Source organism: Pholcus phalangioides, unplaced genomic scaffold, assembly GCF_987345545.1.
Source record: "Pholcus phalangioides strain wild (caught in Gottingen) unplaced genomic scaffold, Ppha-v1.0 ptg000008l_1, whole genome shotgun sequence".
NCBI classification, from domain to species: Eukaryota; Metazoa; Arthropoda; class Arachnida; order Araneae; family Pholcidae; genus Pholcus; species Pholcus phalangioides.
The window spans coordinates 42975936-42993865 of NW_028301601.1; the positions used below are offsets into that span (position 1 = coordinate 42975936).

Sequence of the window (17930 nt, forward strand, 5' to 3'; positions counted from 1 at the left end):
TAAGGAGATAAAGCCTACATCTATCAACCTTACTTCGACTACTTTTACTACTCTTAACCGCACTTGCAACTCATACGTATTTCTCTGGGGAATTTGTAACAAGTCGGTACATGCTGGAATGTGTGTTCTAAGTAATGTGTAGCCTCTAACGTATTTATGTTATCAGAGTTGTGAGTGTTTCGTGTTCTTACTGGTGCTGCCATCTGTCTTCAATATTTTGAAGTGAAGATGGTAAACCCCCTACATGGACTGCAGAAGTAAAACATTTTGATAGCACATTTGGATTTTTTCGAGAAATATTTTGTTTTTATGCGTCTTTTGAATGCATATTCTAAAAATGTATCATGAGAGAAAGGCTAGAGAGATTCACTCGGCATTGTATTATATTCGAATACTTTTCAAAGCTTCGAACAAAATGATTTGAGAAGCGCTCCAAAAAAACATAATTATTCATTTATTCGGTTATAACTACATCTAACCAGGAACGACGGGAGATAGATCAAGTCTAATAAACGAAAGGGTGCGACACGTATCCGTAAGGAAGGACGTGCCCTGCGTAGTGGTGCTGTGGCACAGCGTAAACGATCGGAGCATGGATAGGAGCCACAGGTGCAGGGATGGCGAAGTGTGGAGCGTAGTGTGCGAACGGCGACAGCGGTGCTTTGAATTCGGTCACTTCGACAGGTGCCTTCGGTGCCAGTTCGGCAAGTTTGTCGGCTTCCTCCTGCGTCTTCTTGTCGACTCCAACGTCACCTTCGGCCTGGAAACCGATTCCCGGTCCTGCCTTGTACATGATGTTCCTCAGGTTGCCGTTGGGGTCCATGTAACTGTACGATCCCGAAACGGAGCCGTCACCGTCGGAGGTCTCCTCTCTCTTGTGGTCACCTTCATCTCCAGTGCTGTACTTGAAGGCGTACTTGCCGCCGTCGACGCTCATCTCGCTTTCGGCGAAGGCGATCGCCACCATCACGGACAGCACGACGACTGCGATTTTCTAAAGAAAAATTTAGAAATTCATTGTTATTTTTTTTTGCTACGAGTAAAATTGATATTTTAATGACCACGAATTCCTCGCGAATGAGATTTGAAATCGAATGTTTTGCCCTGTTCAGTCCCAAGAATTTTTCTGTACCCTAATAGTACAGGCATCCGTGATTTCGCTATATTACGATTTTGAGAAGTTGATTATAGAAATATAAACCTACGAAATCTGGACTGGAGTTTGATGTTAATTTTAGAGGCGGGCTTGCAAATTAACTGTATGTCGTAGTTAAAATGACACAATCCATGGGATTTCATAATTTAGATGTGACAAATGCTCAAATCCAATTAAACGGATCTCACTAATCAATATCTTTTGATACCATTGACACCGTATATGCTGTCAGAGTTTTAAAGGAAAATATCCTAATGAACCAGAATTTTCATATTTGCGACGGATATTCAGAGAATTCTCTGGCAATTCTCTTGGTACTGAAGTGTTTATAAAGTAACCTGAATCTTGACTATTTCATTAAGAAGCCAAGCTATCATACCTGGCTCTTCAGTGAAGGAAAAATCCAAACTCACTAGAATCAATTAGAAGTAATGAAGACAGAAGCAAAAAGTATTAATTAAATTCATTCATAAGCTTGAACTCATAAGATTTATTTCGACGAGAAGCTTTTGAATAATCAATCGAAAGATAAAAATGGCAAACACTAAGCGCCAAAAAATAAATGAATAAATAAAAAATAATGTTAAAGTGTCCACACAATGAGCAATACTTTGTAATGTTGTCAAAGTGCAAATTGCCTGGTAAATGCCTCGTAAGAGGAAAGAGGTCGCCCCTATTGGCTGCGAAAATAGTTTTTTGTAGTAGTTCGTCAAAGATCTACTTCGACAAACGTTGATTTCATTGATGTAATGCGAACAAAAGGCTTTTTCGAAAGCTGGTGCAATGGACAAGTTTTTGATAAATTTGACCGATTGTAGTCAGAATGGTATTTGCGTAATTGGTGGTGGAAAATTTTGGGGACAATTCGATTTTGAACTTTGGGAATATTTTAGCGCTTGTAGCTCGTCAATAAATCCAGATATTTCAATGAAAATTATATCGTCTTATAGGATTTTTTCCGTTCTTTCCAAATATGTGCTCAGTTTGCGTGTAGGTATCTTAGAAATTTCACAAATGCAGGTTTTTTTAGACTGGACATATATTTTTCCATAATCGATTATCCACCAGAACTCGAAAACGGTTTGAGATAGGACAGGGCTGGTGGGTTGTTTCATGATCCATTTGTGCTCGTCTATATATATCCACTCCCTCCCTCTCACACTCTCTCTCTCTCTATATATATATATATTGCTGCTGGAAGTTGGGTTTATCTTATTGAATTTTATACTACTGAAGAAAAATTCACCCCCCCCCCATCCCTATCTTACTTATGTTAAATTCAAATCACTTTATGCGATTATTTTGCGGAACCCATTAAGCGAGGGATGCCTATACAGTGAGCTATGTTCGTGGGGTTGGGGCAGAAATAACTCACACACATCGTTACATGTTTATTCCCAAAATATTGGGATACCTCTGAAAGATTTGTACGGCACAAGATTTTGAAATCAATGAGAGAGAGATCAGCAGGTTCAGATGATACTTTGTTTGGTTGGAAATGACTGTAAGAGCCAGGCTCAAGCCTTATTTCGAGATGAAATAGCCGAAAAAAACCAAAAAAAAAAAATGGTTCATTGACCGCCATAACGTGAAACAGTTATTTTGCTATGCGTTTATTTTCATGATACGAAGGGCTCACCCGAGTCACCAGGCCGAGAAGAGTGGAAGTGGCTAAGGACCTGCCCTGGCCACGGTAGAGGGCTCATTACAGCCACCAAGCAGAGAGGAGGGATGTGGCCTAGTACCTGGGCTGGCTACTGCGACACGAAGGGCTCATCCGAGCCACCACAGACGGGAAGAATAGACGTGGACCTGGCCTGGCCACGACAAACAACAAAGAGGTACAAAGTCATAAATTTTGAATATTGGGAATTTTTTCCATTTGTAAATTTGCAACTACTTTTTTTCAAAAAATATGTTTTAATATCATGCATCATGTATATATATATGCATAATAAATCACCCGACACCCGGTGCAGGGTATGAAATGAAAACGAAATGCGTTTACTTTCAAATCCAAATGAAATTTTTAGAGAAACTTTGTGTCTCTGCGCCTTGCAAAAAAAAAAAGTATCTTCCCAGGAAACAATCGCACCTACAACATCTATACTGACATCTACAGACGGTAATATAAACAGACGGTACCTCCAGAACACATAATGCGCTTGCCATTTACAAGCATGTCGAGTTAGGCTGGGTTCACACTGGATCGCGCTACAACGGTACAATCCACGATATCGACACGGATTGATTAACACTGAACATGTAATTCAGGTTTTTAACCAATCCGCATCAGCGTTGCGGTTGTACCGCTTATCGTATCGATCAAGTGCGTGCCCGGCCTTAGGATCCACAAGAACACAATTCTGACACACGCATTCCTCAGTTAGATAATTGTTTGATGGCGATAGGCCCGATAAATGGGCTGTAATTGGTAAATAAGTGAGAGTTAATTTTTCGTTTATATAAAAATTTATAGCTCTTCAAATATCGATTTTAAATTGAATTTCCACAAAATGCTTTATATTTTTAATTTACTACAAATATTTAGTGCGCATACTCTTCGCAAATTATCAAATTGGAAGACATTGAAGAATAATAATTATTGGATATTGATGAATGCGAACCAAATATTGATGAATGCGAACCAAATATTGATGAATGCGAACCAAATAAGGAAATTTATGAAAAGGAAATCTTTATTTTCAGTTTGAATTCGGTTTTATTAGCAATTTTAGGATGAATTCTGGTGAAAGGCATTTTCAAAATGAAAAATTAGTAACCATTATTTTTACACGTTATCGCGAACACACCATTTATGGCGAACATCAGAAGAAGAGCACCCGGGGCGGCTCAAGCTTACCTGTCGCCCAGCAGCAAAACCTCATGCGCTGCCTTTAAAGACGACCTGGTGTGTGACTGACAGGGTTTTAGCATAGGTGACCTTGGGATAAACCTGATTTTTTTCAATACGTACAAAGCAGCACACCACTGTTTATCGAACAAAATATCCGTGACCATACGTCCAGCTTTTAAAGAGACTTTCCCGCATTTTGGCCAAGGATTATTCCACCGTTCTTAATTTTGCCAGATAACTTTATCCATATTACAGCTCTTATCGATGGGCCATAATTATCATGGTTTTATCATTCCCTATAACTTGTAGCTAATGGGACCTTTGGTGTTCCCCCTCCCCCCCCGATAATGAATTTATAGCGTTAAAAAAAAGACGAGAATTGTCCCGGGCTGGAACCCTGCGAGATCTGACCTGCCTTTGTGGGGTCCATTCAACAATATAATAATATTATAAAAAAAACCCAATAAAATGTATATGATATAACAGCGCCATAAATGAACACATACAATACGATTAAATGCTTACAAATTAACTTCAACTAAACGCCGAGAGAGAGGAGGACAATCGTTTCGGACGATTTACGGGGTTTTTTTTTTGAAAACTTATTCTTTTTGTGTAACTTTGAAAAGAATCTATTCGATGATTATTTCCATTTTTCAGAAATGGGAAATTACATTGTCATTATACTGTATAAACCGATTCATTGCTCGCTTTGCTACAGCTTCATTTGATTGGTTGTTTTCTACAAAATTTTTCACAGATTGCCCACATTCTATACATCTATCTAATATCAAAGTGTGGGAGACTTCTCTTCACTTTTCTCTTTTTCAGACGAGGTACTGCCCATAAACTCTCGTTGTATGCAAAGGAGATCCATCAGTTCCTCTACGGTCAACTCCTGGCCATGTTCTACTACAGTCGAATCCCGCTATAACGAACGCCAAGAGACCGGACGAATCACTTCATTATAACGAAATTTCGTTATAAAGGAATTCCAGACTAACTAGCATTGTTCATATGCAAACTTATTTGGAAATTAGAAAATTATTCGCTAAAAAGAGATTTTCGCTATAACGGTATTCGTTAAAACGGGATTCGACTGTACTAGTTCTTGAATGTCATTCTCATACACAGGGCCGTCTTGAGAGCATCATGGGCCCTCGGGCAAAATAATTTTTCTGAGGCCCTACCTGCCCAATTTTCTAAAAATTCAACTCTACTCGTTTTTCTGAGGCCTCTCTTTTCTTGAGGAACCCGGATGGGCCTATGCGTTAAGACGCACTGCTCATGCACCTCCAGTCCCATGATCTTTCCGAAGGACACAATCTTTCAGAGAAATGTTTTCTCCTGTTCATGATCTAAGCCCCTCAAAGTCACGTTCAATGATGCCCACAATTTTCTTCAATCATAATTTAAAAAAACTTCAAGTACTCGTATGCGTGATTACAATGCTATGTCTTTAGTTTCAAACCGTAAACAGTCACGCTGGAACGTGCGTTCCTTTTTCGAGTTAGGTACGCTGACCGGAGAGTACCCACAGTACGTGTGTGAACGAAAGCGAAAAACAATCTCGTCTCAGATTTTCGATAACGCGAAAATAAATTTAAAAGGCATAAATTTTTGCTCGTAATGCGAATCATTGCTCGTTAAACGAAGTTCCATTGTAAATGTAAAAATACTAGTGACAATAATCTAAAAAATATAATTTTGGAAGTAATTCAATAAAATGGGCAGTAGAGCGATTGCGAATTATCGTAACTAACAGGGAAGCAAAGCGGGCGCACTCGGTTCTGTTTTAGCAGTGACGTGACGCATGATGTCAGACACGATGCTTGGACCGACTCCGGCGCGTCATGAAACCAAGGAGGTTGTATATAATCCCACGCAACTCATAACCCCACAGGTCATTCATAGCTCCATGTCATGAAATAGTCCTTATTATATAGCCCTGCGGAACTTGGGGAGTGCAGCAAAGCACCGGTTTGCAAAATGTAAGTCGAAACAAAAAAATAATTTTTATAGCCCTTTCTTATAATGGGTAACTACCATAGGCGTACGCAGAATTTGCTCGGGAGCGGGAGAGAGGGGGAAGAGTTAATTTTTTTTTCTTCTGAAGGAGTGTTTTTACGTTTTTCCTGCAAAATAACACTAATCTCGGCTTGAGAACGAAAGCCGAGATTAGTATGCCCCCCCCCCCCGGCTTTTGAAAATACACTAAAAACGGTATATATATACAGGGCGATTATAAAAAAACTATCCCGACATATGGGCCCCTAACTATCATACCATTCACAGAAACTGAATGAAATTTTGGCATAAGGTATTTTGATGTATGCGCTCAAGAATGATATGGAAAACAACAGTGTCACTCTAACAGTTACGGTTACAGTGAGAAAATTTCGAAAATATCAAATGGCAACACCAAGTTTTTTGTATTGGAATGTGATCTCCATTGTGAAAAACCCTAAATAGCGTTCGAACAGCAACTAATCGGTAGAGAGTCGCCGATAAAAGGACTGTGCTTTTGTATCCACTCGCTTACATTTACTTAACGTTCAATATGAAATAGTTGTTATTTTTGTTCATTTACGTTTTGATTAAATAATTAAATAACCTGGCATGGCGTTGTCTTTCTGATTTATGGTGTTGTTGCCTCAACATACCGTCTCCGAAGGTTCCATAATGTTGGGAATTCGAAACCTTATTCGCGATCAATAGGTTGATGAAGATGCGTGCTCTAAGAGAATCCTATTTTGTGTGGAATCAATCGGTTTGAATAACTCTTATGGGATTTCTATGACACTGCTGTGGAATATGGTACACGAAAAAATTTGAAACAATGTGGACACATAGATAGCCTGGGTGAGGGGGAAGGGAACACACGCGAATATATCAATTAATACCATAGGCGGATATAGACTTGGAAGGCTGTGGGGACACGATGATGAAGTCAATTCATATATACGCATATGCATCATATGCATTAGATCAATCGACTCCACCTTTGACGCTGGGGGGGGGGGGAAGAAGTGCGCCCCCCCCCCCGTATCTCCGTCCATGATTAATACATTTTTGTATAGAGTATATCCCGTGTGTTAGATACGGGCGGGGGGCATTGCTTGTTCCTCCCTGACCCTGCCCCCCCTTCAAAGAATAAATATGCATATAAATCAATATCTCTAGTTCGTCGTGACACCCCTGGCAACAAAGGTCGGCGACGAGTCGCGACGCAAACTTTGAGAACCATTCTTATAATCCGAAAGAGCAAAATACGGAAATTCGCTTATAACGATAAGTCCGATACAGCGACGATTTCCTTCGTGGACGGTTATAAAAACGAACTTTTACTGCATTAGCATTTTAGGCAGGGAGATTGGCAATATGGAAGTTTGTTGAAAGTTATTTTATAAAAGTTGAAAATGCAACCAATAAGAGCATCGCTAATATTTTAGCAAATGCAATTGATCCCCTTATCGATTGTATTTTTCGAGTTTTATAAATGAACTTTTATGAAACATTTACAGTGTAATCCCGGCCCTAGGGGCATTTGATAGTCAATTTAGAATCAATTACTCACCTGCATGATGTTGACAAAGGTGCGGAAGATATACAGACCAGATTATGGAACCGATCGCTCAACGGATGAATAGTTTCATTTGATAGCTCCGTATATATATACTGGAAATGCAGACCCTTTTTTTTTATTACTGGTACCCACCTTGACTGTGGAATTCATTATCATCGCTGTCGTTCGATATAATTTTGGGTGTGTGTGTGTGAAAAATCACGAGGAGGCGCAAGGACGAGAATGTTTTGAAGGATTACAAAGGGGGGGGGGGAAACCTCAACCGCAGGAAGAAATCGATATTATTTTTTTCGCCCTAATTATCACTATCTTCTTGAGATGAACGGGGAAAAAAATGATGCGGCCTTGCTGAAGGACGACATAAAAAAATACATTATTATGCCAGGATGATCCTCCGCTATAATTCAAGGGTTGTTGCATTGAAAAAAAATAGAGTAAAATACGCACACACTTCTGCTATTGACAGTACATAAAGCGCCTCCGCGGAATTGGCGTGCGATCGCCAAATGGACCAAAACACAGTGCGATTTGATTTTTCTGTAGACAGACTCTTTAATAGCCAAACCACACACACAGTGGCGTATTTACGGGGGGGGGGGGGGTTTAGCGGGCTATAGCTTGCTTCGCTGGGGTGGCAAATTTGAGAAATGAGTGGCCGAGAAAATTAGTAGAATGGGAGAAGGGCGAAAAAATTTTTACAGCCCACCATAGATCTGATTCTGTCCAGAATGAGAGACTAGGTCAGTGAGCGACCAAACGAGCGGCCTGGAGAGTTTGCAAGCACGTGAATGACAGAAAGTGATCTGGAACGTGTGCAAGCATGGGAATAATCGAGTGACCAAGTGACCTAGAAAATGCGGGACCAGGTAAGTGAGCGATCAAAAGAATGGCCTAGATTATGTGTGAGCGTGGGACTGAACAAAAGAGTGACTAAAAGCTCATAGCTCATGCAAGCATCCGAATGACAAAAAGGGGGAGTGACCTAGACCGTACACAAGGATGCGAATGATCAAAAGCGTGATCTAGATAGCAAGAGACCAGGTCAGGGACGTCTTGAGAGCATCGTGGGCCTGCGGGTCAAGTGATTTTCCTGAATCCCCACCTGGCGAATTCTCGAAAATTTCAACAGGAGTACATTTTTGTGAGGCCCCTCCTCTACTCTTGAGGTGCCGTGGTGGGGGGGGGGGGCATGCGTTAAGACGACACTGGATCAGGTCGTCAAGCGACCAAAACAGTGACCTAGAGCAGTGGTTCTCAAACTTTGAAAGCCCGCGGCCCGGTCGATTTCTTTTTTTCGTAAGTTGAAGTCTCGTTTCATATATACCACTGATGGAAACAACATGGGGATGTAAGAACAATCACTCGCGCGGGACCCGGATTGACTGATCTCAGGGCCTGCTACCGGGCCGCGGATTGGCGGTCCCAGAGAGTTTGTGATCTAGAGCAGGGGTGGCCAACTTCTCTCTGTTCGAGGGCCAATATAAGCCGCGCCTCATATGATTGCTTGCTATGGCATCGGGGGGGGGGGTTGTTATCAAACATTTTGACAGGATTTATTAACTAATTAAATAAACTTTTCATTTAACTAAATACTAATTAGAAATAATTATATTCATTTTTTGGAAACGAGTATTTATATGTTCTATCCATAGACATTGAAGTCAGCGAAGAAGAAAACTACTTAAATAGCTGCAGCGTGGATTACAATTTCTTATCAGATCAGACTTATATTTTTGTCCCCTCTGCCCAGCCCTCTGGGCTGATGGTGGAATTACAGACGGGCTAGTAAACAGCCTAGGAAAGTGCATTTAATGTAGGCCTAAATCAGTATGTATGTGTTTGTGCATGAAAAATATTGTCAAAATCGGGAAATTACAAATTATTAGAGTTCCAAAAAATACCGCGAAGAAACTTTTCTGGGATGAATAAAGTTTAATAATATATATATATTATTAAACTTTATTCATCCCAGAAAAGTTTCTTATATATATATATATAAGTTCACAACTTCGGTTGCGTGAACTTGGTCTGCTTGTTGATGACCGGGCTGCTTCCGGCTAAAAGTCCTCACTGGATAGAATTTTTCCAGAGTCGGGAGATCTACGCCGAAAGTCCACAAAACTGGACTTGGAAAAATTTTTGGGGTTGACACATCCAATTTTTTACACATGACGTGAAACCACGTCACGTCAGTGCAACGTGTTTTGGCCAGTAGAAAAATTTCCACTGATGGCTGGATTTGGACTTTTTGCGTAACTTTTTCCAAGCACTTTGCGATAGAAATGTGTGTTGTTAGTGTATCTTTGTGTTGTTAGAGTTTTTTTTTATTTGGGTTTTTTAACCATCCAGTTGACGTTGTCAGTTGCTCGCAGCACAGCCAAATCTTTTCTATGTGCTTTCGAACATTTTGGAAGTGAAACTTTCTTTAGCGAAATTTTGGATAGCAAAGAAAATCCGTCGCAGAAAGTGGAACGCTTTCTTTTTCCTCAAAACTGGTTCTGTAGAATGACTGTGTGATGAAGTTCCGAGAACCAGATCGGTTGTGGTGGTGGGGGATGACAATAGAGATTCGGTCATGTAAAAAAATAAAGTTGGGTGGGGGGTTGGTTTCGATGCTTTGTGTCGGACAAACAGTTTTTTCGCCCACGCCCTGTACCTCTCGCAAAAAGGTACGAGTTCTTGAAACAGATGGTCCAACACAAAATCTTACAAGTTTACAAATGGCGAAAAGAAGTTGGATGGGCTCTATCTGGCTGGAATAACCAGCCTGCCAGTTTACGTACTCCCTCTCGAAAAAACATAGTACCATATATCTTAAGCATGAAGCCCTCCTATGCAGCTTAGTTCCCTGAGGCATGCCCGTGTTTCTTAGCGAATCATCAAAAAGTGTTTTAGGTTGAAATTGATTAAAATAGCTTATAAAGGTCTTTTCCTTTGATATTTTTTTTTACAAATTTCTTTTTCAATTTTGATGGTCTTGCCCCCCCCCCTCCCCTTATGCCCTGCTTGAGTACGCTCCTGGTGCTATGGTAGGCCCATTGTATGAAATTATACTTCACAAAATCCAATCCGCATAAATTGGAATAATACGAAGCTAATTTTCTGAAATCGAGAATCATTTAGGCAATAATTAAAACCTCCAATTCAAAGGAATTGGAGATTTGAATTGAAAAAGGCGCGAAGTCGCCGAAACGGGTGGATCCAGATGTTGGCAGATGATGTTTCGATTCACAGGGTGGAGTCAAGGTGTGTTCGTGCTCACACAAAAGGGAATCCGTGAGTGGAATAATATACACTGCGTATTGCATTCCTGAAGCGTAAAGATATACGCCGTTGAATTCAAGTACATATATATTTTTTTCACAGAAGTATTTCAGTATGGATGTCCTCGCAATTAAAACGAATATCAGATATCATAGAATTAATGGATCATCTATTTTATTTAACGGTTCAAAACAAAAACTTCGATTTTGGTGTGAGAATGGTACGTTCTTTGCGTGTGAAAGGTCTGAGCACCGGTCCTTTGTTCTAGAATTTACTCGGCGGTTGAACACACACGATTAGATTCGGGAAGGGTCTTTTACCTCTTCTTTTCTCAAGGAGACTTGGCAATCACTGATTTTGTGGGATTTTGCCGAACAATGAGAAATTAATTAACACTACCTTTAATATTTGATGCGTTTTATTTTCGAAGGGACAACTTCTGCTCGAACGGGAGATTTATTCGACCAACGAACAAGAACAAAAAAAGAGTTATTTGTGTTATCGACGTTAATTGAATACATGGGAATCGTTCGTGTAAATAATAAATTATTCTAGTATTATCCGTATGTGTATTAAAAATACTATGTAATTGTATTTAACCCTCCACCTATTCGTGACCGAAATGTGAGCAATTTTTATAAACATCGTGAAAGCTTGCGAGACCGTTTCATCCCAACCATCTCGTAAACTATAAATTTGACCAACGAAAATATTTCATGTTTCTATGTGATTCGAAAATAGCTGAAAATGATTAAAAGAACATCACGTGAAATGCGTAGAATGCCTTCCCGATGAAAACAGCAAAAGATGAATATCTAGATCACACTCATAGATCTGCTGTAGTACATGCTATATTTTCCTGCATTTTTCTGTTTTCTGGATACGGCGAGCGAGACGAGTCCTCAGCAACAACAAAACTTTAATTAAAAATTACAAAAGCGTTACCTCTTTTTGTAAACACGGGCTAATGGCCCTGGGACCATTCTTTGTCCTAAAACGTTGCAGTAATAAAACGTACTCTAATTACTGTAGAAAAACATTTTCGGAAGAAGTTTCTGTACTTTCTGCTAGGTAGCGGTACTAAACAAGGCAACTGAGTGCATTGGGTATTTCACGAATGGCCGACTGGGCCAACAACAGCGGTGGTTTTGTATACTGTGATAGCGAGTGATTTTCTAATCTCCCCAAAACTTTCAACTGTGGAGTTTGTCACGAAGCATTGTCAAGTTAAGTAGGTGTCTAATTAGAAACACAATTTAATTATTTTAACTGCAGTGTGATTGAAATTTCCTTTAATCTTTCATTTTTTTCTGAAAACATTAATTGAAATTTTGAGCTTCGTTTTTTTAATGTTTTTGTGAATTCAAATATCTCATTGAATATCGCACTTGAAAACATGAGGTTTTTTTGCGTTCGGAAGGGCAACAACTTTTTAATTGAAAGTTAGAGGACAAGGGAGCCAAATGAAAAAAATTTAGGTTTTGTAATATACGGCCCCTTTGTAAAATAAATGACTTGTCTAAGTTGGGTACGGTATTTAAATACTTAATTTTGAAAGTGTTTCTATAGCCAACGGTTAACGAGTTATTTGAGGTGAAACAGACCAGAATGCGAAAGTGAGAGCCTAAATTCCCGATGTGGACAAGGGACGTGACGATTCCCACCGTTGTAATAGACATAACAGGAGATGGATTCTACCAACTGGGAACATCTCGAGGAGTTCTGAAGAATGTGTATGCTAGATCTCAATTTATACAATCTGCCCAAAAAATTATTAAAAATTGAAGATGCACTTACAAGTTTAATACGACTTTGTTCCGTTGCCATACTGCAGTCGACGGGAAGTGATCAGGGATATATACGATGCATGCTCATAATAGTATTTGTTCCCAATTTGCATTGTACACAGTAATGCTTATGTGCGTCACCAATTTATTTATATTATGTAAATAACATAATATATTATGTAAATATACACTCATGTCCATAAATTAAGGATAATGCCAGCTCCTGCAAATAAAGGTTCCGAAACAAAACAAACGTTACTTATTCATAAAGCTCATTTATTAAACAAAAGATAAAGAACAAAACCGATGGTGTATGTATGATACCATTCATAAAAACTACGATTTTTGCTCCCTGGAGCAATTGTAAAAAATATCTCCTTTACAAAAACTTACTATTACATCGTTGGTATGATGGTTAATACATTGTATGTCTCCCATGCGATGAAATGCAGTCCGTACAACGCCTAGGTATGCTGAGTATCAAATTATCGATCTGATCTTGGGGAAGATCACTCCACTCAGCAAGCAATGCTCTCCAAAGTTCCGGTACACATGTAGGAGTCGGTTGACGGCCTGCAACTCGTCGGCCAAGCATGTCCCACACATGCTCTATCGGATTCAAGTCAGGTGAGAATGCTGGCCATTCCATACGGGTTATATCCTCAGATTCAAGGCATTCGTTTACGATGTTTGCTCGGTGAGGACGGGCGGTATCATCCATAAACACAAATTCTGCGCCCATGGCACCCCTAAACAAACGTACATGTTGTTCCAGAATGATGTCCCGATAAATTTGGGCTTTCATCGTTCCGGTTTGAACATGCAGATCTGTTCTGGAACCCAGTATAATTCCACCCGAAACGAGCAATGCTGCACCACCGTAACGGTGTCGTTCAATGATGTTGTCTTGGTGGTAACGGGTACCTGGCGTTCTCGATATGAAAGTCCGACGTGAATCAGACTGCAAGCTAAACCTGGACTCGTCGGAAAACATCACACAAGCCCACTGTGACGATGTCCACATTGCATGTTCTCTACTCCAGGCTAATCGCTGCCGTATCTCCCAAACGTCTGTACACGGTTTGCCTTGAAACTGTGGTACCTGTGGCTGCAGATAGCTGACGAGACAGGTCGGATGCTGTGCTCCGTCTGCTTCTTTTGGCAGTTACTGCCAAATACCGGTCTTCATTCGGCGTTGTAACTCGGGGGCGACCTGTACTGTAACGTCTCCTGACATTTCCGTTATCTTGGAATCGTTGCCAAAGCCTAGAGATGACACTTTGGGCAATTCCAAGTTCCTCGGATACTTCCATCTGAGTGAGTACGCCCACATTCCAGGCGGCAGATAATTCCACCACGTAAAAAATCATCCACATGCGTCTTCTGTGTCATAACTATTCTCTTATGGGCACTGAGCGCCTTACAGAACTCTTGCGAACAATTTCACTTCTTTGCCACCATTCCTTATATACCCCGCTCTTACGCTCTCGTCATTGTGACGTACTATCGGCATAATCTGGTGGCTTCCTGAAATTTGCATATCACTCTTGCAGATGTGTGTGATAATTCTACAAGTGAAATTTTTATTTTAGATTTCGATTTCCGTGTGATTATGAATTATCCTTAATTTATGGACATGAGTGTATGTGAGTAATTCAAATGTGATCGCTGCCCCCCAGCACTGTGAACGGAGGCCGTGTTTGATTATTCCCGTCGAACTTTCATGGTATAATAATAATTTTGTAACCTTGAATAATTGTATGAGCTCTTTTTTCAAGTCTTTTCCACACTTCTTCCGAAATGCCAGGCTGCGGTCTCCGGCCCTTATGTGCCACTGGGCGCACGTGCAATTTTTCTCCCTTGTCATTGGGTTCAGCTATAGGTTTTAATCAAATGGCTTGTTCGTTGCATCGAGTTGATGACTGTCTTCATGGGGAGAACTACGCGAGTGATTCGATGCTTGCGAGCACTGGGCAAGGGGAACCACCACTTTAAATCTCTGCTAATATTTCCGACACAACTCTGCCTCTTTTGAGGTAACGGAAGTAAGGTGCTTTGCATCAGTCCGCGGGATTGTGAGCGGCTTTATCTATCTATCTATCTATTATTTTATTTCACGCGTTTGGCTTTGTGCGGCTTACCTAATGAAAATTTTGTCAACGTATGTGTGACAACGTATGCAGAAGAAGATATTTCATACTTCGCCTGATTGTGTCTCAGCATTCTATAGAATGACTAGTCGTACCTAGGTTATAAGTGTATTTTGACTAGTCAAAATGCGCTCATAGCCTAGGCAAAGTACGGTGAAACTCATCTAAGATGGCACCTCGCCGTTCCGCGAAAAATGGCCGTCTGCGAAGGTGACCACGGAATAGGGTTTGTATGATAGGAAAAGCACATTTCAGAGGGTGTGTCAAAATAACGGTTTTCAATGTCACAAAAAAAATCTTTTGTTCAATTTACTTTCTTTTGTTAATGACCACAAAATAGATACATATGCAGTGAAACCTCGCTACAACGATACTCGATATAACGATATATCCCTCTGCAACGGCATTTTTTCAAATATTGTTTGGAGCAGCGTGTAGTCTGTAATGTTGTTCTCTGGATACAACGATGTCATTTGCTATAACAATATCTTTTAGGAGGATTTTGAAAAATCGCTACCACTTTTATTATTTTCATTTATTTTTCCCTCGAAATATCCTTCAGTAGCCTATATATTTTTATAACTCATGTCACATGTTTCAGTTCTTCCGAGGACGTCCAATAATATCGATATTGGGCATCACCTAATCACCGAAAGCGTTCAGTACTGCTACTTTTTGTACGATACACCTAAGTGTATTTTGATAAACCCCTTTACAGGAGCAATACACATCTAACAGAATTCCTTTTATCAGCTAATCGATTAAAATATTACTCAAAATATATAATACTCAAAAGCGCATTTTTTGGTGATACTGAAAACGTCAATTTAGAAAAGTTGCCAACAGCAGCATAAATTTTATGATAATTTTGACCGTTTCGATTTACCGATACTTTTTCTACAAAGATATTTTTTCTTGGCTCGGTATCGTTAAGTATATATATCGAGGTTTCACTGTATCTTGTGCACAGAACTTGAAATATCAGATTATCCGATCAATTCCTTAGGGCGCTTTCACACGGAGCAGATGCGGGCGCGGGTCCGCATACCCTTTCACACGAGCACTAAACACCCGCATCTTTAGTTTGAAATTCGTGCATAAAAACTATTTTTTCGCAATTTTTGTAATTATTTTTCTCCTTCACCCCTGATTCAGTGCCCATAGGCAGCCTAGAGGCATTCTTTGGTCGTTTAATCTAGAGCCCCATAGAATATGGGTCTAAAGATGTCTTCATTCCGATCCTCACAAGTAGTCGATGGGAGAAAATGTCTTAAAATATTTTCAAAAGATTTTGAAAAAAAATCTGTCTTTTCAGAAAAATATGAAAGAAAAATTCCAAAAACATCCAATGTTCGAAAAATCAAATCCAAAAACATCCAAAACATTCGATGTTCCTAAACAAAAAAATTCAGGAGATATCAAAGAATTTGCAAGTAGAAAAAAAGGGGAGGGGTGGAGACTTTCAAAATGCCTGTGCTTTAGAAATATTCGCATCACAATTCTGTCTTAAACCGGGATTACACTATAAAAGTTTGATAAAAGTTCGTTTATAAAACTTGAAAAATGCAACCAATAGGCGGATCAGTTATGTTCGCTCGAATGTAACAGATGTGTTTATTGGTTGAATTTTTCAAGTTTTATAAAAGAATTTTTATCAAAGTTTTATGGTGTAATACCAGCCTTAGGCCGGGATTACACTATAAAAGTTTTGTAAAAGCTCTTTGATAAAACGTGAAAAATTCAGCCAATAAGATCACCGGTTGCATTTGCTAGAATGCAACCGATGCGCCTATTGGTTGAATTTTTCAACTTTTATAAAAGATCTTTTATAAAACTTTATAGTATAATCCCGGCCTTAAGTCCGGATTACACTATAAAAATTTTATAAAATTATTTAAAAAAAAAGCAACTAATAAATTTATTGGTTGCTTTTTTCAAGTTTTATAAAATAACTGCATTATCCAGGATCTTGTCTCTCGTTATAGCAAGTACTCTATACATGTTCTTTGATCACATTTCTTTTATATTCCCTCACTCTGTTATTCTTTTTTTTTCTTTCTTTCTTTCAAACCGAGCACAACTCAGGTCTATTACCATCTATGGGCGATTTACTACCTAGCGAGCTGTGCCGGAAGTGTAACTGTGTGTGTGTACCTAACAGTCTGAATGCGTATGTAGGGTTGCGTTTGATTTTTCAGTGCTGCCATCTATATTTCAGAAGTGAAGTGAGTGATGTGCTATGATTGAATTACATTTGTACTGTTTGTAGGTCTGTTGCTCTCTGTGGCGAGACTTTTTAAAGGGGAGATCGGCTCGCATTCGCTCCTTGAAGTTGGAAACCACAGAAAACCAACTAAATACGATTGATCTGAAAAGGTGTTTATGCTGATGATTTGAAAGATTTGAATAATAATGATTTGTAGAACGCTTAAAAAAATTGGTCGGTTCAGTTTGAAAATCAGTTTTGAAAGAAAAATTATATGAATAGTTTTCCCCTACGATTTTTTTAGAATTAGGGATTAGGAAGAAAACTAATTCTTGAAAGCCACCGTAGACGTCGTAACGAACTCCAAGGGACCGGAGAAATAACGAAATTTCGTTACAAAGGAATTTTAGATTTTTAAGTTGTTCCTATGTAAACTTATCTGGGGGGTTTAGAAGCTTAAAGTTTTGGTTAAAACGAGATTATCGCTATAACGGCATTCGTTAAAACGGGGATCGACTGTACTATATTAGGGGAAGGATTTGAAAAGTCTCGCAGCTCCTAGAGAATCAAAATTTATTTTCCTTCCAAAATAGAGCAGTGCTCTATTTTCAACGATTTTGTTCAGAGACACACGTTACGTTTCAATTAAAAAATCGACAGAAAACTAGAGAAATATACAAAAAAATTAAGCTTTTCATTCCAAAATTTTTTTTATCCTTATATAGAAAACGAATCTCGCTCGCACACTAGAACAGACCCAGATGGCGGTGGGGGGGGGGGGGATCCCTTCCATAATATTGTACTCGCATGAACACCCATTTTTTTAGTATGCTCATTTATACCTTTCAATCGATAACACTAATGAGTATTCATCTTCTATGTCTAACCTCTATTTATCCACTCACTCACTATATCTCTTTGTCA

General features: G+C 39.4%; 1 protein-coding gene across 1 annotated transcript; it reads right to left on the minus strand.

Moving 5' to 3' along the window:
* Positions 1-437: 437 nt before the first annotated feature.
* Positions 438-7807, minus strand: LOC149084322 (uncharacterized). The gene is made up of 2 exons (XM_089235465.1): positions 7591-7807; positions 438-994 (listed from the first exon to the last, which is right to left on the minus strand). Exons 1-2 carry the CDS (start codon positions 7594-7596, stop codon positions 506-508), a joined length of 495 nt encoding a protein of 164 aa, XP_089091591.1. The 5' UTR covers positions 7597-7807; the 3' UTR covers positions 438-505.
* Positions 7808-17930: the final 10123 nt, after the last annotated feature.